At 51.9% G+C, this 24,876-nt stretch overlaps 5 protein-coding genes across 5 annotated transcripts; 2 read left to right on the top strand and 3 right to left on the bottom strand.

Moving 5' to 3' along the window:
• Positions 1-187: 187 nt before the first annotated feature.
• BGZ61DRAFT_487442 (uncharacterized protein) lies at positions 188-1,382 on the top strand (the record flags this gene model as incomplete). The annotated part of the gene is made up of 2 exons (XM_046249972.1): positions 188-407; positions 478-1,382. 2 exons carry the CDS (start codon positions 188-190, stop codon positions 1,380-1,382), a joined length of 1,125 nt encoding a protein of 374 aa, XP_046093844.1.
• A 5,788-nt stretch (positions 1,383-7,170) lies between these two features.
• Positions 7,171-9,052, bottom strand: BGZ61DRAFT_216333 (uncharacterized protein). The gene is made up of 3 exons (XM_046238056.1): positions 7,968-9,052; positions 7,277-7,910; positions 7,171-7,230 (listed from the first exon to the last, which is right to left on the bottom strand). Exons 1-2 carry the CDS (start codon positions 8,946-8,948, stop codon positions 7,443-7,445), a joined length of 1,449 nt encoding a protein of 482 aa, XP_046093843.1. The 5' UTR covers positions 8,949-9,052; the 3' UTR covers positions 7,171-7,230; positions 7,277-7,442.
• Positions 9,053-10,191: 1,139 nt separating this feature from the next.
• BGZ61DRAFT_511124 (uncharacterized protein) lies at positions 10,192-14,357 on the bottom strand. Its single transcript, XM_046252101.1, has 4 exons — positions 13,073-14,357; positions 12,242-12,971; positions 10,716-12,189; positions 10,192-10,677 (listed from the first exon to the last, which is right to left on the bottom strand). Exons 1-4 carry the CDS (start codon positions 13,970-13,972, stop codon positions 10,590-10,592), a joined length of 3,192 nt encoding a protein of 1,063 aa, XP_046093842.1. The 5' UTR covers positions 13,973-14,357; the 3' UTR covers positions 10,192-10,589.
• An 833-nt stretch (positions 14,358-15,190) lies between these two features.
• BGZ61DRAFT_216299 (uncharacterized protein) lies at positions 15,191-19,752 on the top strand. The gene is made up of 5 exons (XM_046238055.1): positions 15,191-16,291; positions 16,357-17,072; positions 17,125-17,943; positions 18,448-18,699; positions 19,078-19,752. Exons 1-5 carry the CDS (start codon positions 15,333-15,335, stop codon positions 19,350-19,352), a joined length of 3,021 nt encoding a protein of 1,006 aa, XP_046093841.1. The 5' UTR covers positions 15,191-15,332; the 3' UTR covers positions 19,353-19,752.
• Positions 19,753-20,784: 1,032 nt separating this feature from the next.
• Positions 20,785-22,121, bottom strand: BGZ61DRAFT_468434 (uncharacterized protein). The gene has a single exon (XM_046247876.1). The coding sequence runs from the start codon at positions 22,082-22,084 to the stop codon at positions 20,816-20,818; it is 1,269 nt and encodes a 422-aa protein (XP_046093840.1). The 5' UTR covers positions 22,085-22,121; the 3' UTR covers positions 20,785-20,815.
• Between the last annotated feature and the right edge of the window lie 2,755 nt (positions 22,122-24,876).

The following is a 24,876-nucleotide window of genomic DNA, read 5'->3' as shown; positions in this document are numbered from 1 at the left end:
CTCCTCTCACACTTGTTTGTCACTGCGGCCTTGGTCTAGGTCTTCCAAGACTTGGCTTGATAAGGGCTCCATCGTAAGATGGTCCAACTTTAGGCCGAGTCGATTTCATTAAACTCACGCCTTCCAGCCCCAATCGGACCAGCTGTGTTGTCCCCGTTTGCTTTGCTTTGACGCCATCGTGAGAGCCATGTTTCAACCGCTGATCGTCGGGCTGTTGGTGCTCTCAGGCACCGCCTTTGCAGGTAGTCCTGCCAGAGTTGAAACTCAGCCTCTCGTTAAATCAAAGCCTGGTTCTCAGCTATCGAGCGAGCTCCGTCCCCAGGCATTTAACAATGCTACCCTGCTTGTGGCCCGCGACTTGAACGACTTTAATCTCTTCGCGCGACAAACGTGTAGCAATGGAGGACGTAAGCTGCCCACACCTCAAGATACCTTGTCCGACACGCGAGAGCCACGACTGACAGTACCAACCTGCAGCGGAATGTGATAGCGGCCTCTGCTGCGATCCTGGCCAGAACTGCGTCGAGGGTGGCTGCTGTGACCAGCCCATGATTGAGTGCGGCGCCGACGCTTGCTACGACCCCGAAACGGAAACCTGCTGTGAGCAACGAGGGACGACTTGCGATATAGGATACGAGTGTGTCGACCCGTCTGGGTGCTGCAGAACCGGCTACGACTACTGCAACGAGGACTATTGCTATGACCCAGAGACAGAGATCTGCTGCGCCGACGGGACGAAATGCGACCTAGACGAGCGTTGCGTCTCGGGTGGTAGATGCTGTCCAGATGGTAGCATCTCGTGCGGCGATGACTCGTGCTACGATCCTGACTTCTCCATCTGTTGCACTGATGGCGGCGACGCCTGGTCATGCTCCAAGGGCGAGAGCTGCTGTGCCTCGTCCCAGGGCTGCTATGACCCGGACACGGAGAAGTGCTGCCCTTCCGGCGCCTGCTTCGATTCTGGGAGCTGCTGCGATAGTGAGTGCTGCGATTCCGACGAGTCGTGTGGCTTCGATGGGTTCTGTACGACCAAGCCGACGTCGACGTCGACGTCGACCACCTCGACTACCGAGACCACCTCGACTACCGAGACCACCTCGACTACCGAGACCACCTCGACTACCGAGACCACCTCGACTACCGAGACCACCTCGACTACCGAGACCACCTCGTCTACCTCGTCTACCGAGACTACCGAGACCACCGAGACCACCTCCTCTTCCGCTTCCGAGACCACCACGGATGGAGGTGATAGTGACGCCCAGGGCGTGGGTCCGGGGTCAGGGTCGGGAGATCCTCCAGATAATGCTGGGAACACCTTTACAAACCCTATACCCATGGTTGCTAGTATGGGATTATTGATTGCCGCATTCATAATTTAACGCGACAAGGGAGCATGAGCGTTCTTAAGCGGAGCATATGCGTATTATGCGCATTCTATAGCAGGCGAACCTTAATGTGTTGAATCGACGCTGCATATCTGAGCCTGTTATTTGTCGACGTGACCTTGCTCCATTCTCTGCAATGACCCAGCAAGGCTTACCCGTGGGTATCCGACAACGGACACGAGTTGTGGGCAACGCCAGCTATCATCGAGAGATATTAATGTCGACAAGATACCCACTCGTTGCGCAAATAATACTCGTTAAGAGAGGCCCCCACGGACTCGGCCTTATCGTAGCGGCCCTTGTCATAGTACATCGCCGCGAGATCCGCGCGTAATCTGGCGAGGGGAGTACATCCTGGGCCGTGCCAGCCTAGCAATTGACACGGCGGCTATGACTGGGGTGGCTACTGGTAGCAAGCAGCTAAGAGTGGGTCAGGATGAGACTGCTCCTAGTAGCCGCGGGACAGGCATGGTATCCGTAGTAGCTGGTGGTTGCTGGTAGCTGTTCTTGGTCCCCGTTGTAAGCAGCTGGTGGCTACGTCAGCAAGAGCGGCTACTCGTAGCAAGTAGCTACTGCTGGCTCTGGCTGCTACTGCGAGTGATGTTATTCTTAGTAGCAGCTACTGGTGGCTCTCGTAGCATGAGAGGCTACTCATATGCGCACACTTATTTTTGACGACTCGCTGGAGCCCAGCCCCTCAAAGAACAGTGCCACGGCTGCTCCCGGGGTTCCCCTTGGGGTTGCGGGCGGGTTAGTCGCAGCTCTCTAAATGTCAATGCTTTTCAAGTGTCTGTCTGCCTGCTCCAGGTCTATATAATCTGGGGCCCCAGGTTTCTTTTGATGGAGTGAAACAAGGTCGACCCATTCTGTCTTCATTCTCAAGACACCTCGAAAACTTACAAACTCATCACTTCACTGCGTCAGCTGCAGGTATGGACAAGCCACCATCGCCGACCCAGATCGAGACAGCCCCGTCCCCTGGAGGTGGTGAGAACCTCCCCGTGGCCCCGGTCTCGTGGCTCGAATCCAAGCTCAAGCCAAAGACCATTCACCACCGCTATCCTTTCAGAGGAAAGCCTCTCCTTTGGATGACCTGCGTATTTGGAAGCTTGGTCTACACTGGGCAAAGTATTGGAGTCGGTCATCGCAGAAAGGATCTCACATGCTGTCGAGACATATGGACTGTTGCCAACAACCCATTTTGGAGTCCGTAAACAGCGGTCCGCTGAGCAAGCGCTGATGCTGCTGCAAGAGCAAATCTATGCTGCCTGGCGAGGCCGACGGATCCTTAGCCTCGTGAGTTTCGATGTCAAAGGGGCATACAATGGAGTGTGCAAAGACAGACTCATCCAACGATTAAGAGCAAGGGGTATTCCGGGAGAGCTGCTCCGGTGGATTGAGGCCTTTTGCTCGAATCGCACGGCGACCATTCGGGTCAACGGACAAGCATCGGAGGTGCGAAGCCTGCCACAAGCTGGACTGCCGCAAGGCTCCCCTCTGTCGCCGGTTTTGTTCCTATTCTTCAACGCAGACCTCGTACAACAGCGAATTGATTGCTACGGAGGAGCGATAGCCTTCGTGGACGACTTCACAGCGTGGGTCACAGGCCCGACGGCAGAGAGCAATCGCGACGGAATTGAAGCAATCATCGAGAATGCGCTGGACTGGGAGAGGAGGAGTGGCGCAACCTTTGAGGCGGAGAAGACGGCGATCATACACTTCACCCGCAAGGCGTATAAGTCCAACTCAGAGCCCTTCGCAATCAAGGGACAGCTCGTCCGACCCAAAACGCAAGCCAAGGTTCTCGGAATGATCATGGACTTCGGCTTGAAGTACAAAGAACACATTGCACGAGCAGCGACCAAGGGCCTGGAAGCGGCCATGGAGCTACAACGGCTCAGGGGTCTCACCCCAGCGACAGCAAGACAACTGTTTACAGCTACAGTTGCACCAGTAGTGGATTACGCCTCAAACGTCTGGATGCACGCATGCAAGTATAGAAGAGCCAGTCCTATCAACCGAGTCCAAAGGATTGGGGCACAAGCAATCGTGGGAACGTTTCTCACAGTGGCAACAAGCGTAGCAGAAGCAGAGGCGCATATCGCCAGCGCACAAGAGCGTTTTTGGAGGCGGGCAATCAAGATGTGGACTAACCTCCACACCCTGCCAACAACCAACACACTTCGTAACGCCACATCCCGTATCCGAAAGTTCAGGCGATACAACCGCTCGCCATTTTACGAGATGGCGGTGGCACTCAATGAGATACCGATGGAGGAACTGGAAACGGTCAATCCGTTCACATTAGCACCTTGGGCAGAACGGGTGCAAACCATTGTTGCCGACAACGACAAGACAGAGACAACACAAGCAGATCTGGGCTGGGCAATACAGGTTGCAGTGAGCAGTTCAGCACGGAACGGTGTAGTAGGAGTCGGCGGGGTCATCGAGATCCCTGTGTCGGTGCGAGGAGGGCCGAGACTGGAGCGATTTTCCTTTACACTTGGTATGAGAACGGAACAGAACCCGTTTGTGGAGCTGGCGGCGATGGCATACGCATTGAGGCACTTACCTAACCTGAGATACCGAAGTGTGGCACTGTTAACGAGCAACAAAGCTGCCGTACTCACGATCCGAAATCCCCGCCAACAATCTGGTCAAGAGTATGTAAGATGCATATACGACTCCATTGATGCGTTGAAGGTCAATGGAAATTCAGTGGCTGTCATATAGGTGCCCACCAGTGTTGAACACAAGCTCTTGAAGACTGCTAAAGAAGAGGCGCGGAATGCAACCCGAGACGGTGCCATCCCGGCTCTGAAGTTTCCCAGAATGCGATCAACGACCCTCAACATGGCTCGATTAAGCCAGGGTACTAGCAAACATCTACCAGACAATATCGGCAAATTTTCGAAGAGAGTCGATGCTGCACTACCAGGTAAGCACACGCGACAACTATACGATAGCTTATCATGGAGAGAAGCCAGCGTGCTGGTGCAGCTCAGGACAGGTATGGCCAGATTGAATGGGTACCTCTTTCGGATCACAGCAGCAGCATCAGCGCAATGCGCATGTGGACAAGCGACAGAGACGGTTGAACATTTTCTCTTCCGATGCAGGAAATGGGCAGCACAGCGAGCTGAAATGTTGCAATGCACCGAGACACAAAGAGGAAATCTCTCGTTCTTCCTCGGAGGAAAATCACCATCAGACGACACAAAATGGACGCCAAATATGGACGCAGTCCGCGCGACTGTACGATTTGCGATAGCCACAGGGCGACTCGACAACACGCAACGTTGAAGACAGATTGCAAAACCTTACCTACCCTTTCTTACTAACCCACCTTACATCAAACACCTCGTGCCATGGACAGCAGGCACCGCTTCAGCCGCCGTAGATAGGACTCTGAACACTTGGAGAATAGCCTTCAAGTTCGCTTGCTAATAATACAAACCCCACGAGACCCGCGGAAAGATTGAAAACGAAGATGCATTAGCAGAAATTGGACGCTGCATGGGCTTTTACGAGATTATGACAAAGCTTGGGAAACGGATATGTACAATAGCAACTAGTGCCCTATTGGTTGTAAGCCACCGGGCGTAATAAATTGTGTGTGTGTGTGTGTGTACTGTTGGGTTTGTCTGCGCAATTGGGGGGAGGCAGGGGTCGTCTACTCACTAACTCACTAGAGGTTGGGCCATCCGAGCTGAGACCGTTTAGACTATTAGTCCAGACTGCAATCCAAGATCAATAATCAATCCACGACGGGCGTTCGTGGATTGACGACTAGGATGGCGCGTCCCTTGAAACGAGCCGTGTTGATCTGGATAGCACCAGTAAATCGTTCAGAATTATCCAAAACAAAATGGTTGGCACAGCAACAATCATGGGTACCCTGGTTTTGTGACGTCATGCCAACAACCTAGCGTACTTAGCGACCACACTGGGCGTCCGTACTCCCTTCCCTGATCTGCAGTCTGGACTAATAGTCCAAATGGTCTGGGCTATTAGGAGCGCTGGCTGGGAACAGCCGACACATTGGGATAGCGAAAACATCCGCTGGTGCACAAGGCGGCTCGTCATAAAATTGGATGTTGTCTAGCCGTGTAAAAGAGAACAAACTGAAAAATGATTGATTGCGACCGTCTTAACGAGTGCTTCACTCTTCCCACCCGATTACCCAGCATGGTCCAGTTGCCGGCATTAGCGTCCTGCACTCGTTTAGCCGCAGAGCTTCGGCAATAACGTCATCGAGCGCCACAGATCGTACGCAACGGGAAAGATGCGCCACAGTGCTACGCCGCGGCAGGTCCCCTCCCACGACTTCTAACCACCGTGCGGCAAAGGGCATCAACACCTATTCTCCCAGACTCTGTCCGTCGGGTGAGGAATCACTCACCTAAACTGCCACGAATCGGGTCTATTTCATGCAGCAGATGCGGCCATTGGCAGTGGCCTCAAACAGCCATTTCACGAAAGTCATTATTGGAATCTCATGCAAGAACAACGGCACAAATGTCTCCTTTCACCTTTGCTCTTTGGTGGTCTATGTGATGTCGAAGTTTGGTGTCCATTTCTGGTGAGGCATTGTCCACAATGGTCCCGGAAAACGTGGTGGACAGCGTTTGTGGACGTGGTCCATGCGTATACCAAAAGTACTTTTTAGACACACCCGCACACCCCCAACAGTGTCCATTTCTGGTGAGCTCCATCGCAACTTTGTCAGTACATCGGTATGGTCCACAACGGTCCCGGAAAACGTGATGGACGACGTTTGTGGACGTAGTCCATGCGTATACCAAAAGTATTTTCTGCGCACACACCCGCACGCCCCCAGCGGCGGCCAAAATTGAAGCCACCCCATTTGGCAAAGTCACAGTGTTTTGTTTTGACTACGCACAGTATCCCGATGTTCATTGTGAGTGACTAAGCATGACGTACGTGAGAACGTCTTCAACAGCCACCCGCCTGCGCCACCTTTTTTGTGATGACCTCCGCTTGAGGTCCCGGTGATCTGCAAGTGAATCTCCCAAAGCAGCCAGGGTCCCGAATCAGAATTTTTTGCCGCGCGGATCGAAGTGCACCAATTGGCGTTGCCAGTTCGGGCAGCACATGTAGATTTCGCAAACAAACTATGGGCTTCAATCTACTTGTAGATATCATCCAGTCGTCATGACACAGGCTCTTGGCCCTTTACCTGTCTCCCTTATGCCGACAAATTGTCGCAATGGACATTCTGTCGAATTGTATTCCCGAGCACAGCGTTCAGACTCTGCGGTGGATTGGATGTCAAAGGGGTTCTTTACGCAGCCAAACTTTACTACGTACTGGATTCTCATGGCTTTGCAACGGCCATTGTGCACTAGACAGACACACGCATGGCGATATGTTTATCCACATGCGCATATCTTAGTACTAGCTACCACGCCACTGACCGACAGCGTCCCTGTCAACTTGCATCGCAACCGCACTCACCATACAGCGAGGACACCGAAGCATGGTCATCTTGTTGCTCAACCGTGCACCATGAACTCTATTACCAAGGCTCTCTAGCTAGAAACGTAATTGATTCGCGATACTACCTTGTGAGGTAAGAGCTGTAAGATCTCAGGCAGCAGCTCGGCTCGTGTTTGGATGCAGATGCTCCGATCTCGACCCTCCCCTGTCTCCTCCCTATTAATTCGTGTCGAGACCCTCCAAGGCGTTCAAGGAGAGCCGTCACGCTTCCCTTCCGATTCCACAGGCCCGCCTGACATCCACATTCACGTTCCTTCACAGAGCGCAAGTGCGACCAAGTCCTTCACATTACCTGTCCTCCAAGGATGCTGCCACACGGATGCTGCCCAAGTTAGCCTCTGCGCATCAGAAGATTATGGTGCAGTTACCGTGAGGAGGGTCGTCGAGGTGGCCAGAGTCGCCGCTTGCCCGAAATCCATAGCGTCAGACTGCTCCTGCCACTTGTTCTCTGCACATCACTTTTTAACCGTCTCAATCCAGAGGTTCGCTAATGGCCCGGCAGAGCTCTCTTTGACTTGGTCATCATCACAAGCCCTAGGGGTGGCTTGTTGGACACGCCTGGAGAAACCCGTCGTGTTGGCTCAGAAGATCCTCGAGCTCTGGATCCCGCTCTAATTTCGGATCGTAAAAACGATAGCGAACTTCGCTATCCTCCAGACGTGCCCGACACAAGAAAAAGGAGTGAGCTTCGAACCGTCCAGAACATGAGAAGTCTCCGTACGCTAGAATGCGGAGAGAAGGAATCCCACTAGCGCCAAACGCCCAGTCTGCAAAACCATGGAAGTCATCGCTCAAGCATGTCGAGCCGCTACCGCGACCGTTTGTGACCGGTGACTGAGAGACGCAGCCGAGTGCGTTTGGAGCGATTGGGCCCGCATCTTCCTCTGTCGACTGCATTTTCTCGAGGACCCAAGAGCCGAACTCCTCAATATCCCGCCCTGACTGTCGAACGTGTAATATCTTCAGGCAGTTCTTTTGACAAAACGGCTCTACGACGATTTTCTACACTCGAGTTAGATGCTTTCGGAATTTTTGGAACGCCAAAGGACAAGACTTTACCAGATGTCGGGTGTGGCACGATACGCCTATGCATTCGAGCTCCAGTCTACCAATGTAATTCGGGCACTCTTCATCGAATAATGGAGCATCGGTGTCTGGGTAGCAGTAGCACTCAAAATCATATCGGCTCAGGTCTTGTGGAAATGCCATGTCACTCGTGTCCCTGACCTCATCGTCGTGTACGCCTCTTGCATGAAAGATGAAGCGTCGAAGGCCGGACATACGTGATGCAGTTTCCCATATCCAACTGACAGACGAAGAATCCGGGATGGAGAGATAGAGATTTTCAAGCCCATGCAGTTCTTCGAGACAGTACTCGACCAAGTCACAATCCTCGTAATCATAATGCCCCCAGGCTGGTGGTTCAACAATTTCCAGCGAGCGAAGGCCAGATAGACAAGACGATAATACCAACGCGGCCAAAAATGATGTCAAGCCCTGGCATTGTCTGAGCACCAACGACTCGAGAGGTAATTGATCGAGTGTACGCGGCCACCTTCCATCGAGGCCGTACCGATTGCGTCCCTTGGGTTGGTATAGATCCCAGTGCGTCAGGTCAAGTCGCGACAAGGACAGGTGTGCCAGCCGCGGAAAGTTGGCCTCACTAGCAAGGGTTAAAGTCCGCCATGCAGACTTGAACCAAGCTGAATCCGCATCTGCACCCCAGCCGCTATGAGCGATCCAATTTAAGTCGAGTTCCAAGCTGTTGAGTTGGTGGGCATTTAACCTCAGCGCCGAGTCAAGCACCTTGAAGTCATTTGCCGAGCCGAATCCGATCCAAGAAATGGCTTTCAAAAATTTAAACTCGTTCAAAGCTAGGAATGCGCGCCTTGGGGGCGGATGCTCGTTACTAGTCGTCACAAGTCCAAGATATTCGATGCGTTTTTGGTGGTTGGGCAGATAACCGTCTTGTCCGAGGAGAAGAGCCGGGACATGACTCCCTGCATCCCACCTACAACCGGCGTGAGCAATTCGCAGCATCTGAATATTGATAACTTACGTGAAATGACGAAGTTTTTCGTCCTTGAAGTGCCGCGCAATAGAAGCTATCTCATCATCGAGCCTCTCGAGCGCAGCTTCGTTTTGCTCGTCTGACTCTTCGTGCCTGTTATAGGTACGTCTTTTCCTAGAAACGGCAGCAACCACGCGCAACTTCGTCACACGCTCCAAGAGCTTCAGCGGTCGCTCGCATACCATGAGGACCGGGTCAGCCTGCGCCTGATTCACACCTTGCCCCGAGGTTTGGACCACCACTTCATGCACGCCGTATAAAAATGGCGCTGTCAAATCGTAGAAGTATTTCGAGACTTCGCATAAGCTCTTTAGATCCCGCTTGTCGCTTAGCTATTTCCATTAGCATGGGCTCCGAGAAAAGCCAACAATAGCGGGGGTAAATTACTTGCAAGACTACCGACGCTACCACCTCTGTTGGCAGATGCTGGAGCATTTTCATGGATAGTGTCGTTCCAGGCTCTGTTGAGATGAAAGCTACTGTAGACTATACAGTAAGTCATTGCAGTCACTCGGGTATTATGCTGTGCTCCTTGGTGTCGAAGCAACTTTAGTCATATCGTAGTTCCTAAAGGGTAGGCAACCTAGCGCCACAGAGAGACGTTTGCTAGGAAGAGGATAGCCAGATCTAACCCTGAAACGCCATGAGACAGGTGAGTCTGGAGCCAGTCAATGAGGCAACAAAATGCCAAAAGAGAAAACTGAGGGAAAGAGGGATAGCCATTTTCGGCCCGAGAATTTCCACTTGTGGCTTACTGAATCCGCTGTGTCTGTAGCGCATGTGAAGGGATTTTGTCGCGTCATGTACGTGCGTATCCGAAAATGGCTGTCAGAACCGTTGCGCAATGCTAATCCACCCCTGGGGTAAGCGTCTAAGAACAGTGTACCATGTGAGTCACCCTTCGTGTATGATGGGGTGGAGAATCCCGGGTGTGCTGGTCGCTCTTGAAGGACCCAGCGCAGCACATTCAGGAGACGCCCGGGTAGATACGAATGTAGGAAGTCAGTCTTCCCACGCTATGTACAATACAGTAGGGGCCGAAATAAATGTCCCCTTTGATGTGCTAAAAACATATTTCCGCACGGACCATCTTGTGGGGCATGTGGCTCATACAGTGCGAAACGCAATCCGATGCGAAGTACTGTCCAAACGAAGGCCCTAACAATTTTGGATGGTTTTGGCTATATGCCACTTCCGGCCTGCTCAGTCACTCCAATAGGGCAGTTTCAACCGTCCCGAACCATTCTCATTCTTTGCTCTTCCTTCTTCCCTCTTTTTTACTTTTTAACCCACGGCTGAATACAACAGTGCATTAGACTCTTCCGATTGCTCAACGCTACTTATCCCCGGACGCCACTCTGCGCTGAGGACCATGACCTTTATTATAGCAGCATGACATTGATCCCGCGTCGTCCAAGATGCCTTTCCGCCATTCTGTTACACACTCCCCTACCAGAAATATCCTAAATACCCCCACCTCTCCGTTTCAATTATGCGAATGGTAAGACGCTACGGAGTTCATCCTGCTAGATAAGCGCGCATATCTTTGGCTCTCTCGCCCCCAAACGGCCTCGAAACCACTCTGTGCCTTCCGATAATACAACGAAGCTTCATCCACCCGACCAAGCTCCACGTAAAGAATAACAAAGTTCTCCAGTGCGTTTAAGGCAGGGATATAGGTCGCTACTAAAGTCGGCCCTAGAGCCTTCTCGTAGCCATCCAGTGCTCGCCGATACATGGCCTCGGCGTCCTGAAGCCGGCCATGGCTTTTGTAGAGAAGGCCCAGGTTATTGACTGTATTGAGTGTCGATGTGTGATCTGGCCCTAGAGCCTTCTCGTAGCCATCCAGTGCTCGCTGGTACATGGCCTCAGCGTCCTGAAGCCGGCCTTGGCTTTTGTAGAGAATGCCCAGGTTATTGACAGTACCGAGTGTCGATGTGTGATCTGGTCCTAATGCCTTCTCCTTGCCATCCAGTGCTCGCCGATACATGGCCTCGGCGTCCTGAAGCCGGCCTTGGTCGTTATAGAGAAGGCCCAGGTTATTGACTGTACTGAGTGTCGATGTGTGATCTGGCCCTAGAGCCTTCTCGTAGCCATCCAGTGCTCGCCAGTACATGGCCTCGGCATCCTGAAGCTGGCCTTGGTCGTTATAGAGAAGGCCCAGGTTATTGACTGTATCGAGTGTCGATGTGTGATCTGGTCCTAATGCCTTCTCGTAGCCATCCAGTGCTCGCTGGTACATGGCCTCGGCGTCCTGAAGTCGGCCTTGGCTGTTATAGAGAAGGCCCAGGTTATGAACTGTATCGAGTGTCGATGTGTGATCTAGTCCTAATACCTTCTCCTTGCTATCCAGTGCCCGCCAGTACATGGCCTCGGCGTCCTGAAGCCGGCCTTGGTCGTTATAGAGAAGGCCCAGGTTATTGACTGTATCGAGTGTCGATGTGTGATCTGGTCCTAATGCCTTCTCCTTGCCATCCAGTGCTCGCCGATACATGGCCTCCGCGTCCTGAAGCCGGCCTTGCTCCGCATAGAGATTGCCCAGTGAGCCTAAAGCCACCTCAGCTTCATACTCAAGTGCCACTCCTCTCATCGTCTCGAGACATCTGTCCGCATGCGCGAGAAGCCGCCGCTGCGTAACCCAGAACTCTCGCTGATCTTGCTCCGGTATATGCGATGCCACGCAACGAATCGCTGTCTGAACCATATCTTCATCAAATTCCCGATTCAGCACGTGTATCATCCATGAATGCACGCATCCATGCACGCTGTACCCTCGTGACTCTGCCTGCTGGGCTGTTGAAGGCGGATCGGCCTCTACAAGTCCGTGGCTGCATAATATTCTCATAACTCTATGAAACTCGAGCTTATCGTTCGTCATCTCGGCAAGCCACCCTGGCCCGTCCAGTCCGCCATCTTTCAAAAGCTCATACCATAAGTCTTCATTGCTGAAACAAGCCCATTGTCGGAGAAGCATAGCTGCGATCGGACTTTGCCGCTCGATGTGCCTGTACGAAATACCCCATGTCGAGTATAAGGTTTGGTCGTAGGATGGCAGTTGCGGGGCATCTTTATGTAATAGCGACCACGATTCATGGTACAATTGGAGATATTCGGTACAGGTCATTGATACTTGTTCCAAGTATGCTCCAGCTGTTGCAAGTGCAAGGGGAAGCCCATCGAGCCGTAGTGCGAGGTCGACAGCGGCGGGATCTACAGAATCCAGTTTAGTAATATAATATTGTCGATTTTCAGAGTGACTCACCTTGCTTGATGCTATCGCGACCAGAAGCAGACGCCAGGATCTCCAGACTATCACTGACATCTCTGAACTTACCCAGTTGAATAGACTGTCCCAGTTTTATCGACGACCGCGACGTCACAATGACAGCACCATGATTAGTCTCGGGTAAGTATTGGCGAAGATTAAAAGCCTTTGGGTCGGCGTGGTCCCGGTGATCTTTCGCTTCTTCATCAGTATAATTCTCCCCAGACAGATCAGACTGTCCATTCCTTGTAGCATTAGTGCTACTCAACATTGGATGGTCGTAATTGTCGTAAATAAGTAACCAGCGATCATTCAATGGCTCATCCAGCCACCGTTTAACCGCTTCCACAATTCTGTCAGCATCTCTGCTCTCCACCGCACCAGAGACGTACGTCATGGATGGGTCGTAGCGCAGGATCCGCTCAGCAATGCGAGCGAAGCTTTGCTTCAATGCCGTTTCGTCCCTCGCGTTCAGCCATATCGCTGTTGAGTAGTCCTCACGATGTCGCTTAAAGTATGCAATCGCAAGCTGCGTCTTGCCAATACCACCCAACCCATGTAGGACGGCGGTGCGGCGTCCGACTGCCCCCTTAAGAATGTCTTGAATTCGGCCCAGCTCTTCTTCTCTTGCCACGAACCGAGTTACTTCGAAGATCTCGGACAAATTGATCGGGAGTCGGAAAGCGGCTGAATTAGATTGCGTGTTGCAGTTTCTACCACCAATGAGCTATGAATACATGTATCCTTCCTATCTCGAAGTCGAGCTTACCTCTGCGCCTCTTCCTTAGGCAGGTGAAAGAATAGCTGCCTTGCATAAGCGGCCGCCACTGCTGCTGCATAGCCATGCCACTGGTCATTTTTGTGGGTATCGCAGTAGTCGGAGATGCCACGGATGACCATGCATGGGAAATCGGCGAGCGCTCCTGCTGCCTCCATCTCGAAGCACAATAGCCCATGCTGCTCTGCTAAGAGATCCCTCAGCGCAGCATCCCTGAGCAGCAACTCCCCGGACGCTATCGTGCCTCGGTGCACAACAACGAAGGACTCGTCACCGTCGTCAGTCAGTCTCTGGATTCGCTGCTTCGGATCACATCCGCCTTCGTTGCAGGATTGCCCTGGCTGCTGATGAATGTAGTCTCGACAGTGAAGATAATCATTCGCGATACCAGGAAACTTGAAACGTCGAATAGTTCGACGGCTCCTTTGTGTTCTCTGCGTATCCTCCCAGACGGGATCATGGTCCAACCTTTCTCGCTGCACTGCCAGGGCTTGTGCGGCGCTGAGGAGAACTGCCGGCGGCGGTCCGACGGCACCGATCCGCTCAAAGCGACCCGCTATTGCCTTTCCGTGGTCATATTGAACCGCCCCAGGGTGTATGCCTGTCGGTTTGCTAACCACCACATGGCCTAACCGAATCATCCCGCTGTCCGTCTGTACCGGTACACCACCTCCGATACCAACCAATAGGCCATATCTGAGGTTGGGGAATGTCATCCTCATCTGGGTAACGACCGTGGCTGCAGAGCAGTTACCAGTCTTGGGGAGGCCCGCGACGACGATATTGTGATTGTTGATGCTGCCGAGCTTATAGACGTTATGGTCTGCGGGCTTTTGTGATAGAGCTTCGTGCTCTTCGTCCAACATCTCCATCGCGGCGATCTGTTCTACCTCCAAAGGACAGATCCAACCCACTCGGTAGGCGTCGTGGTTCAGGCTTCTTTGCGGCATCTTCGGTCGGGTGGCGTCAATGTTATCGGAGCTGCGGGCTTCGAGATAGGTGAGATTTCGTGATTATAGGTACATAAGCAACATGCCATTCAAGATGGATTAGAGAACGTGATCAGGACAGTCCGAATACGAGCGAAGGATGTCTCGCAATCAGGCTCAGCATTGGGACGCGAGGAGGGTAACGCCTAAGCGCCCAGCCTTGTGAGGCTGAGGAGTGCACGTCGCTCGCCAACCAGACACCTCGATGTGCGGCACCAGACTACGCAGATGACCTGCCGAATAGACGATTCTGTGCCAACTGAAGGCGGCCGAGTAGTTGTGGTCTCGGGTAGGCCGCTGAGGCAAACGATGATACTTGTGACCAGAAACGCCAGTTTCGCCTGGCTTGATGGCTGAGGGCGATCAATAGGGGGACGGGTACCCGTCCTTCTAAAATCGGACGGGACCCGTCCCAATTACTGCATTAAGTATAGCGCCTCCGCTGTCGGACTTCCCAAATTAGTGGACCAAAGAAGAGGTTATAGCTTATTTAGACAGGGACAAAGCAGAGACTGATCGTACTGAAGCTCAGGTAGCTCAAGCGACGGAAAATAGACAATCAGTCACTAACAGAAGAGGCAGGGGTGAGCTTTGGGACATGGCACAACATGAAATTGACGAAGAAGCCTTGTACTCGGCCATGGAGCAAGAGGAAAGCGATATTGTAGTTCAACTATAGCTTTAATGTTTTTTATTAAGATCACCGACCAAAAAAATTATTTAAATGTATTCTAATGACTACTCAAAAGATATAGGAGACTGGATCTGGAGCCAGGTTACATACTGAGGCAGTTGAACGAGACGAGTTGGGAAGTCCGACAGCGGATGCGCTATACTTAATGCAGTAATTGGGACGGGTCCCGTCCGATTTTAGAAGGACGGGTACCCGTCCCCCTATTGATCGCCCTCAGCCATCAAGCCAGGCGAAACTGGCGTTTCTGGTCACAAGTATCATCGTTTGCCTCAGCGGCCTACCCGAGACCACAACTACTCGGCCGCCTTCAGTTGGCACAGAATCGTCTATTCGGCAGGTCATCTGCGTAGTCTGGTGCCGCACATCGAGGTGTCTGGTTGGCGAGCGACGTGCACTCCTCAGCCTCACAAGGCTGGGCGCTTAGGCGTTACCCTCCTCGCGTCCCAATGCTGAGCCTGATTGCGAGACATCTGTTGCTCGCACTTGGAGTGACCTGATCATGTTCTCCAATCCATCTTGAATGGCACGTTGCTTACGTATCTATGATCACGAAATCTCACTTATCTCGAAGCCTCGAGAGACGCGACCGTCGCAGCTCCGACAATATCAGCGCTCACCCGATCGGAGATGCCGCCAAGACGCGTCAACCACGACGCATACAGAGTGGGCTGGATATGCCCGCTGGAGGTAGAACAGATCGCTGCGATGGAGATGTTGGACGAAGAGCACGAACCTCTACCACAAAAGCCGGCAGACCACAACGTCTATAAGCTCGGCAGCATCAACAACCACAATATCGTCGTCGCGGGTCTCCCCCAGACTGGTAACTGCTCTGCAGCCACGGTCGTTACCCAGATGAGGATGACATTCCCCAACCTCAGATATGGCCTATTGGTTGGTATTGGAGGTGGTGTACCGGTACAGACGGACAGCGGGATGATTCGGTTAGGCCATGTGGTGGTGAGCAAACCGACGGGCATACACTCTGGGGCAGTACAATATGACCATGGAAAGGCAAGGGAGGGTCACTTTGAACGGACCGGTGCTATTGCACCGCCACCGCCAATCCTCCTCAACGCTGCACAAACCCTGGCAGTGCAACGAGAAAGATTGGACCATGATCCCATCTGGGAGGATGCGCAGAGAACCCAAAAGAGCCGCCGAACTATTCGACGTTTCAGGTTTCCTGGCATTGCGAATGATCACCTGTACCACCCAAACTACATTCATCAGCAGCCAGGGCAATCCTGCGATGAATGTGCATGTGCTCCGGAGCAGCGAATCGACAGACAGATTGATGAGGGCGACGAGTCCTTTATTGTTGTACACCGAGGTACAATAGCGTCCGGGGAGCTGGTGGTCAAGAGTGCTGCACTGAGGGATCGCTTAGCAGAGCAGCATGGGCTACTATGCTTTGAGATGGAGGCAGCAGGAGCGCTTGCCGATTTCCCATGCTTGGTCATCCGTGGCATCTCAGACTACTGCGATAGCCATAAGAATGACCAGTGGCATGGCTATGCAGCAGCAGCGGCGGCCGCCTATGCAAGACAGCTATTCTTTCACCTGCCTGAGGAAGAGACGCAGAGGTAAGCTCTACTCTAGGATACGAAGGATGACATATTGTATTCATAGCTAATTGATATAGTAGTAGAGACTGCAACACGCAATTTAATTTAGCCGCTTTCCAACTCCCGATCAATTTGTCCGAGATCTTCGAAGTAACCCGGTTCGTGGCAAGAGAAGAAGAGCTGAGCCGAATACAAGACATTCTTAAAGGGACTATCGGACGCCGTACTGCTATCCTACATGGGTTAGGTGGTATTGGCAAGACGCAGCTTGCGATTGCATACTTCAAGCGACACCGTACGGACTACTCAACAGCGATATGGTTGAACGCGAGAGACGAAACGATATTGAAGCAAAGCTTTGCTCGCATTGCTGAGCGGATCATGCGCCACGACCCATCCATGACGTACGTCTCTGGTGCGGTGGAGAGCCGAGATGCCGACAGAATTGTGGGAGCGGTTAAACGGTGGTTAGATGAACCGGCAAATGATCACTGGTTACTCATTTACGACAATTACGACCGCCCAATGTTGACCAGCACGAATGCCATAAGGAGTAGACAACCGGACTTGTCTGAGGAGGACCACACTGACGAAGCAGCGAAAAATCACCGGGATCACGCCGACCCAAAGGCTTTCGATCTTCGCCAATACCTACCTGAGACAGATCATGGCGCTATTATCGTGACCTCGCGGTTATCGGTAAAACTGGGACAGTCTATCCAACTGGGCAAGTTGAAAGATATCAGTGATAGTCTGGAGATCTTGGCGTCTGCTTCTCATCGTGATAGCATCAAACGAGGTGAGTCGCTCTTAAAATCGACTATAATAGAATACTAAGCTAAATCCGGTAGACCCCGCCACGCATGACCTCGCACTACGACTTGATGGACTACCCCTTGCTCTTGCGACAGCTGGAGCGTACTTGGAACAAGTGTCAATGACCTGTACTGAATATCTCCAATTGTACGATCAATCGTGGCTGCAATTGCATAAAGAAGCCCCGCAACTGCCATCATACGACCAAACCTTATACTCGACATGGGGTATTTCATACAAGCACATCGAGCAACAAAGCCCGATCGCAGCCATGCTTCTCCGACAATGGGCTTATTTCAGCAATCAAGATTTATGGTATGAGCTTTTGAAAGAGGGCGGAGTGGATGGGCCAGGGTGGCTTACCGAGATGACGAACAATAAGCTCCAGTTTCATGGAATCATGAGAATATTATGTAGCCACGGGCTTGTTGAGGCTGATCCACCTACAACAGTCCAGCAGGCGGAGTCACGAGGGTACAGCGTGCATGGATGTGTCCATTCGTGGATGATACATGTGCTGAATCGGGAATTCGATGAAGATATGGTTCAAACAGCGATTCGTTGCGTGGCATCGCATATACCGGGGCAAGATCAGAGAGAGTATTGGGTTAAGCAGCGGCGGCTTCTCGCGCATGCGGACAGATGCCTCGAGACGATGAGAGGAGCGGCACTTGAGTATGAAGCTGCGGTGGCTTTGGGCTTACTGGGCAATCTCTATGCAGACCAAGGCCGGCTTCAGGACGCCGAGGCGATGTACCAGCGAGCACTGGATGGCAAGGAGAAGGCATGGGGACCAGATCACACATCGACACTCGACACAGTCAATAACCTGGGCCTTCTCTATGCAGACCAAGGCCGGCTTCAGGACGCCGAGGCGATGTACCAGCGAGCACTGGATGGCTACGGGAAGGCATGGGGGCCAGATCACACATCGACACTCGACACAGTAAATAACCTGGGCAATCTCTATAAAGCCCAAGGCCGGCTTCAGGATGCCGAGGCCATGTACCAGCGAGCACTGGATGGCAAGGAGAAGGCATGGGGACCAGATCACACATCGACACTTGATACAGTCAATAACCTGGGCCTTCTCTATAAAGCCCAAGGCCGGCTTCAGGATGCCGAGACGATGTACCAGCGAGCACTGGATGGCTACGGGAAGGCATGGGGGCCAGATCACACATCGACACTCGACACAGTAAATAACCTGGGCAATCTCTATAAAGCCCAAGGCCGGCTTCAGGATGCCGAGGCGATGTACCAGCGAGCACTGGATGGCAAGGAGAAGGCATGGGGACCAGATCACACATCGACACTTGATACAGTCAATAACCTGGGCCTTCTCTATAAAGCCCAAGGCCGGCTTCAGGATGCCGAGACGATGTACCAGCGAGCACTGGATGGCTACGGGAAGGCATGGGGGCCAGATCACACATCGACACTCGACACAGTAAATAACCTGGGCAATCTCTATAAAGCCCAAGGCCGGCTTCAGGATGCCGAGGCCATGTACCAGCGAGCACTGGATGGCAAGGAGAAGGCATGGGGACCAGATCACACATCGACACTTGATACAGTCAATAACCTGGGCGCTCTCTATGCAGACCAAGGCCGGCTTCAGGACGCCGAGACGATGTACCAGCGAGCACTGGATGGCAAGGAGAAGGCATGGGGACCAGATCACACATCGACACTCGACACAGTCAATAACCTGGGCATTCTCTATGCAGACCAAGGCCGGCTTCAGGACGCCGAGGCGATGTACCAGCGAGCACTGGATGGCAAGGAGAAGGCATGGGGACCAGATCACACATCGACACTCGACACAGTCAATAACCTGGGCCTTCTCTATGCAGACCAAGGCCGGCTTCAGGACGCCGAGGCGATGTACCAGCGAGCACTGGATGGCAAGGAGAAGGCATGGGGACCAGATCACACATCGACACTCAACACAGTCAATAACCTGGGCCTTCTCTATACAGCCCAAGGCCGGCTTCAGGACGCCGAGGCGATGTACCAGCGAGCACTGAATGGCTATGAAAAGGCTCTAGGACCTACTTTAGTAGCGACCTATATCCCTGCCTTAAACACACTGGAGAACTTTGCTACTCTTTGCGTGGAGCTTGGCTGGGTGGATGAAGCCTCGTTATATTATCGGAGGGCACGGAACGGGGTCGAGGCCGTTTGGGGGCGAGACAGCCAAAGATATGCGCGCTTATCGACCAGGATGAACTCCGTACCGTCTCATCTTTCGCATGGTTGAGGTTTAAAAAGTAAAGATTAGGAGAACGGAATACCTTGAGCCAGTCCAAGAACGGCGGTCGTGAGTACAAGCCACTGGGACATGCCTGAAGTGCCTTGCCCTAAGAAGGATCTACAGTAGTCGTTTGCTTGCTTGTGATTCCCTGTGTGGATCAGTCCGTCGCTCTTAGCGGCCTGAAGTTCTTCTCGATGCTGTGGAGGAGTTCAATCTCTAGATGGGCCTTCTGTGCGGGGTCACGGTTCCTAGCTCTGCTTGTGCACGTGTTGCATAAAACTTAAATATGATTGGTGGAAGCAGCTTTTGCTATCCAACTTGAGCACTGTGGGCATTGATGACTTCCGGATTAATATTCTACCGTCATCCACCATTGGTAAGCTAGGCCGCGATACAATCCTGGCGCTGAAACGTGGCAAACTTCGACCTTGCATCCTCCACAAATGGCACCTAGGTTATCCAAGATCCAACGAACCGAGCTTCAGAACATCATTGTAAGTAAGTTACAGGGGCAGGAAGATATAACAGACGAGGAAATAGCCAAAACGATCATCAACTGCACTCCGCGAACCGTTCGTAACGCCCGATCCAACATACTTCAATATGGCACAATCGACGCCCCTCGTAAGACTACAGGTCGACCTCGGGAAGTGACAGAAAACATGTGGCTTGCATTGCAGAACAAGTTGGATCAGGACCCTTGCTTGAGCCAACAAGACCAGGCTGATTTTCTCCACAAACAATATGGTGTGAATGTGTCACGATTCACAATCGGCAGAACCCTAAAACGATTCGGGTGGACTAAGAAGGTCACGCAAAACATCGCAAAAGAGCGTAAGCAAGATCTACGAGACGATTACATAGAAAGACGATCCTACTATAAGCCTGAACAAATGGTTTTCATTGATGAAAGCGGAAGCGATCGTGGTCTCGCGATACTGAGACGGGGTTACGCTCCAAAAGGCGTGACACCTGTGCAGATCAAGCGATTCCATCGAGGAAGGAGAGTTCAATTCTGCCAGCATACACCGTGGACGGTGTAATTTATTGCGAGGTTTATGAAGAAAATACAGATGTCCAAGTAGTCGAGGGCTTCCTCGAAAGGCTACTTCCATATTGTGGCAGATATCCAGAGCCGAGATCCGTTATATTCATGGACAACGCGTCATTCCACTTCTTCTCCCCGGGTACCAAAGAGATGTTAGCTGAGGCAGGCGTGATAGTAGATTACCAATCGCCGTATTCGCCAGACTTGAACCCGATCGAGTATTTGTTCGGCTCAGTCAAGAATCGCATCAGGAAGAGATCCCGGGAGGATGGAGATCTTATCCAGGGCGACTTTAAGTCGTATGTACGAATGCAGATCAGAATTGTAGGGCAGGACAAGAAAATTGCAAGGGGACATTTTAGAAAGGCCCAGATCTCATGTTAAAGAACCTCTAGAATAAAGGAATGTCTGCAATGATCTATCATGTGCTCTTTGCCCGTTCGCGCTGTTTCACCCACGACCTAACATCACAAACATAACGCCACACAACGCCTTCCGGTATGCCATGCTTTTTGTAAAATCGGTACATCCTTTCTTGGTTGCTGGCAAGCATGTCAAGGTCAAAGCAATGCGCCAAAGTCAACTCCTGAGCACTGTCGTAAGACTCTTTCTGTTCCTCGGTGCTGACTTGTGACCGCTGCCATACACTGTACGCCGTGACTGCGTCTTCCCTTGACAGATCAAACTCCAAGAGAGGAGACGTTGGAAAAACCATCTTCGGGGTATCAAGGTCTCCGGTTGCACAACGATGGCAATGAACGGCCGTTATACTGACCGACGAGCCATCTGAGTCCCGTCGCCTCCGCTTGCGACGTTGCTCCTTCTCCCTCTGCTTCTCTCGCTCCTTCTGTTCCCTCTCTTGCCGCTCACGTTCGTCATCCAGCACCAATCGACGAAAGTTATCTGGGACATCATCGTGTCCGTTTAAGACTTTCCCGGATTGTAAATGATCGGCAAGCATCCTCACATGATGGGGTTGAAGTTGGTAGTGATTCCCTCCGTTCTGCCAGCAGTGGTCCCCTTTTGTACACGGCGGTCCAGGGCAGCGCATAAGAGTATATGCCTTCCTAATACATGCCCCTCGGCCTAAACCAGCCGTTCTGGCTTCTAACTCTGCTTCCTGGTTGGCTGTTGCCCCCCCTCTGCCAGGCTTACCTGTGTCCACGCACTGGTAATAGAACGTAACCGTGATGGTGATTCTCTTGCCGTCATTCAGAAACTTGCTCCATTCCTGAAGCTGTTTCTCGACAAATAGCCAGTCAACAACTAATTTTGAGAATCGCTTCCTTATGTTGGCTGTTTTACGGTCGGTTACGGACAGGACAAGCTTCGTCTCGACCTCCTTCCAAGGCTTATTCGCACTCGCAACAGTTACCTTCGGTCGGAGGACGTGTTTCCAGAACTTGTGTGGCGATATCACAATGTCTAGCTCTGATTCGCCTGCTTGTTCCCTGTTCTTTACGGATAATTTCCATTCCACATTGTAGCGTATCGTTGGTTCGCCTTCGTATGACCGTTCTGGCTCCCAGTCAGCAAATGGCATGAACGCCAAGACACTCCCTGCAGGTCTCAGCCGGCTTCTTGGGGCTGAGGTTGCATGCTGAGACGCCTCGCTATCGGAAGTTGAAAGATCACAGTTCTGAGAATCGCTCGCATCGTCACTTGGCCAGTCGTTTACAGTCTGATTCATGGTTGTTGACACATCATAAGGCAACGCCTGGTTGTTTCTCGCAGGTTCGCTCTCCCCGTAGGGTCTGACTAAGTGGCCAGACCCACGGGTACGCACCAACGACAAAGGACACGTGTCCTGAACTTTCCATACCGTGCGGGTCTTCCACGGCCTTCCATGGCTTTCTATACCAAACAATCACGTGAGCATCATATTGCCACTAGTATACTGGCATTTTACGCAGTATCAGTGACGAAAACTTATTAATGAGGTTATTTACGAATTAAAGTGAAAATGGGTGATTGAAAAAATAGGTATATGGCCTACATGCAACCTAATGCAGATCCTAAAATGGTTGTGGCGACATTTGCGTGCTCAGATTGGAGAGACCCCTAATAGTAAGAGGGTAGTGAGGTGATTGATTATGTGAGTCAATTCTGTACCCAGTTTCGGCCTTACACTGTGGACCGAACGTGATGGAATGACGTAGATATACACAGTGTGTATGCACTGTATAGGGATTACAATACATTTCTAAAGTGGACATGGATCAGACCTGCTTACCTTTTAGGGCCAGTTTTGGCTTATTTCTGCTCCTACCAAGTCTCTCCGTATACGTACAGTCCACTAAAATCATATTGATACTATATCACGTGGTCCGCGCCCGCAGTTATTTTTTTTTGCTTAGTCAAATAGGAATCTGGTTATGCTCAAAACTGTACACACACACACACACAGAGTCTATTACGCCCGGTGGCCTGAGCCAGAAGGGCAACTATTAGTTAATTACATGGTCCCTTCTCCAACTTGCGTCTCTTTCTCGCCCAAGCCCTTATAGTATTACATCCAGTTCTGACTCTTCATTACGTCCCATCCCGGTTCTACTGACCTTGCATGAGGAAGTTTACTAAGCAGACCTGCTTAAAGGCCATTCTTCAAGTGTTCAGCATCCTATCTACGGCAACTGAAGCGACGCCTGCTCTTGGCAAGGTATAGGTAGTGGTGGTGCTGGTAGTGGTATTGGTAGTGGTGTTGGTAGTGGGGCTGGACCTCAGTTGGCGTCCAGCCGGCCAGTTGCAATTGCAAATTTGACAGTAGCTCTTACTGCCCGGATATCTGGCTCCCAGTTGTGCTTGTCTGATCGTGTTTTCCCTCCAAGGTGGAAGGATAGATTGCCTCTTTGCGTGGTTGTGCATTCTAGTAGTATCTTGCGTTGCTCTGTCCATTTTGAGCAGGTGAAAAGGAAGTGTTCAACCGTTTCTCGGGCCCGTCCGCATGCACATATGTCAGAAGGTGCCACTTGAATCCGGTGCAGGTATTCGTTCAATCTCGCCATGCCCGTCCTCAACTGAACGAGCACACTGGCCTCTCTTCGTCCGAGTTGGTCGTACAGGTTCTTGGTGTGTTTCCCAGGTAGCGCTATGTCAATTCGCTTAGAGTATTTTCCAACCTTGTCAGGCAAGCTGTTAGTGATGGGCTGTTTCAATCGCGCAATGTTCGTCGTGGTTGATCGCATCGCAGGGAATTGCTTCTGCGGCACGGCATCTTCAGTTTCGTCGTCTTTCGTGCTTCCTCTTTTGCCTTCTGTAACAGCTCGCTTTCGCTGCTTGATGGGATCCATTGTATTGTCACAGTATTTCTTCGAGCTTGCAGTGTCTCAACTGAGTCGTATATGCTGTGGATGTACTCCTGGCCTGATTGTTGTCGGGGGTGGTGTACTGCGAGTGCGGCGGCTTTGTTGCTGGTAAGTATGGTGATGTCGTGATCGCGCGTCTTTAGTAGGGTCCTTCGCATTGCGTGTGTCGCGATCTCTATTCTCTGCTCTCTGCCTCTCTTTCGTCCTCTCCCTCCGCCTCTCCTTCTTTGTCATGGGCCTTCGGCCGGACCATTCCAATACTTGCGCGTTGGGACGCAACAAAACGAGCTCGATGTCACCGTATGGATCGAGCTCCAGAAGTTTCGAAGACACCATCGTTGGTGATAGCTCTAATACAGTTCTGAACTCGGATGTTGGCTTCCGGAGCACAGCACCCCTGAAGAGGTAGGAGCTGCTGGATGACGTGGCACCACCACGCGCAGAAGAGCTTACCCTATACCACTCCCAGCTTGGTGTGACGTTTGTACTCGACTAGGACGTAGAGTGGATTCCCAAGGGATAAACGTGTAAGGTTTATGTTGGCAGTGGAATAGGGCGATTGTCTGAGCGTACTCATCGGTCACAGTCGAGGTGCGTCGCCTGGGAACTAGAGCAGTAGATGCGTTGACTTTAGTGTATTGATAGCTAAGGTCTAAGAAGTAGAGCTACTTGGAGGAAGTTTTCTGGGGGTATATATACATTGCACATTTCGTGGATCACGGTACAACCGTGATCTTCAACCGTGATCTTTCCCTGGATCACGCCTGCGTCGGCTTACCTCAGCAGCGCTCAGGCCATTATGCTCGTGCCAAGGCAACGGACGGGACTAGTTATAAGTTACCTAATCGGTAAAAAGTCATGTGATGTCCTCGAGCAAATGGTTTACCTCAGCAAGCTCAGACCATTTTGCTCGCCAAGGCAACGGACGGGACTATACCTAATCGGTAAAGGTCACCTGACGTCCTCGAGCAAATGGTCTGAGTGCCGTGTCAATGATTTTGGGCCTGACTCAAGATGGACACAACGCGTGCCTTACAACACGATAGACATGCAAACTCTGACCGACGGAAGCGTTATACAATGCTCGATAGCACTTCATTGATTTTTGACCATGTCTCCTCTTCGATTCGTGGGCTATTCGGCAGAAGAGTGGCAGGATCGGTGATTGTGCTAAAGT

The sequence above is a fragment of the Ilyonectria robusta genome (assembly GCF_021365365.1).
Source record: "Ilyonectria robusta strain PMI_751 chromosome Unknown BGZ61scaffold_75, whole genome shotgun sequence".
Classification (NCBI taxonomy): Eukaryota; Fungi; Ascomycota; class Sordariomycetes; order Hypocreales; family Nectriaceae; genus Ilyonectria; species Ilyonectria robusta.
The sequence above is the reverse complement of the archived record's forward strand: the minus strand, read 5'-3'. Positions and strand labels throughout refer to the sequence as shown.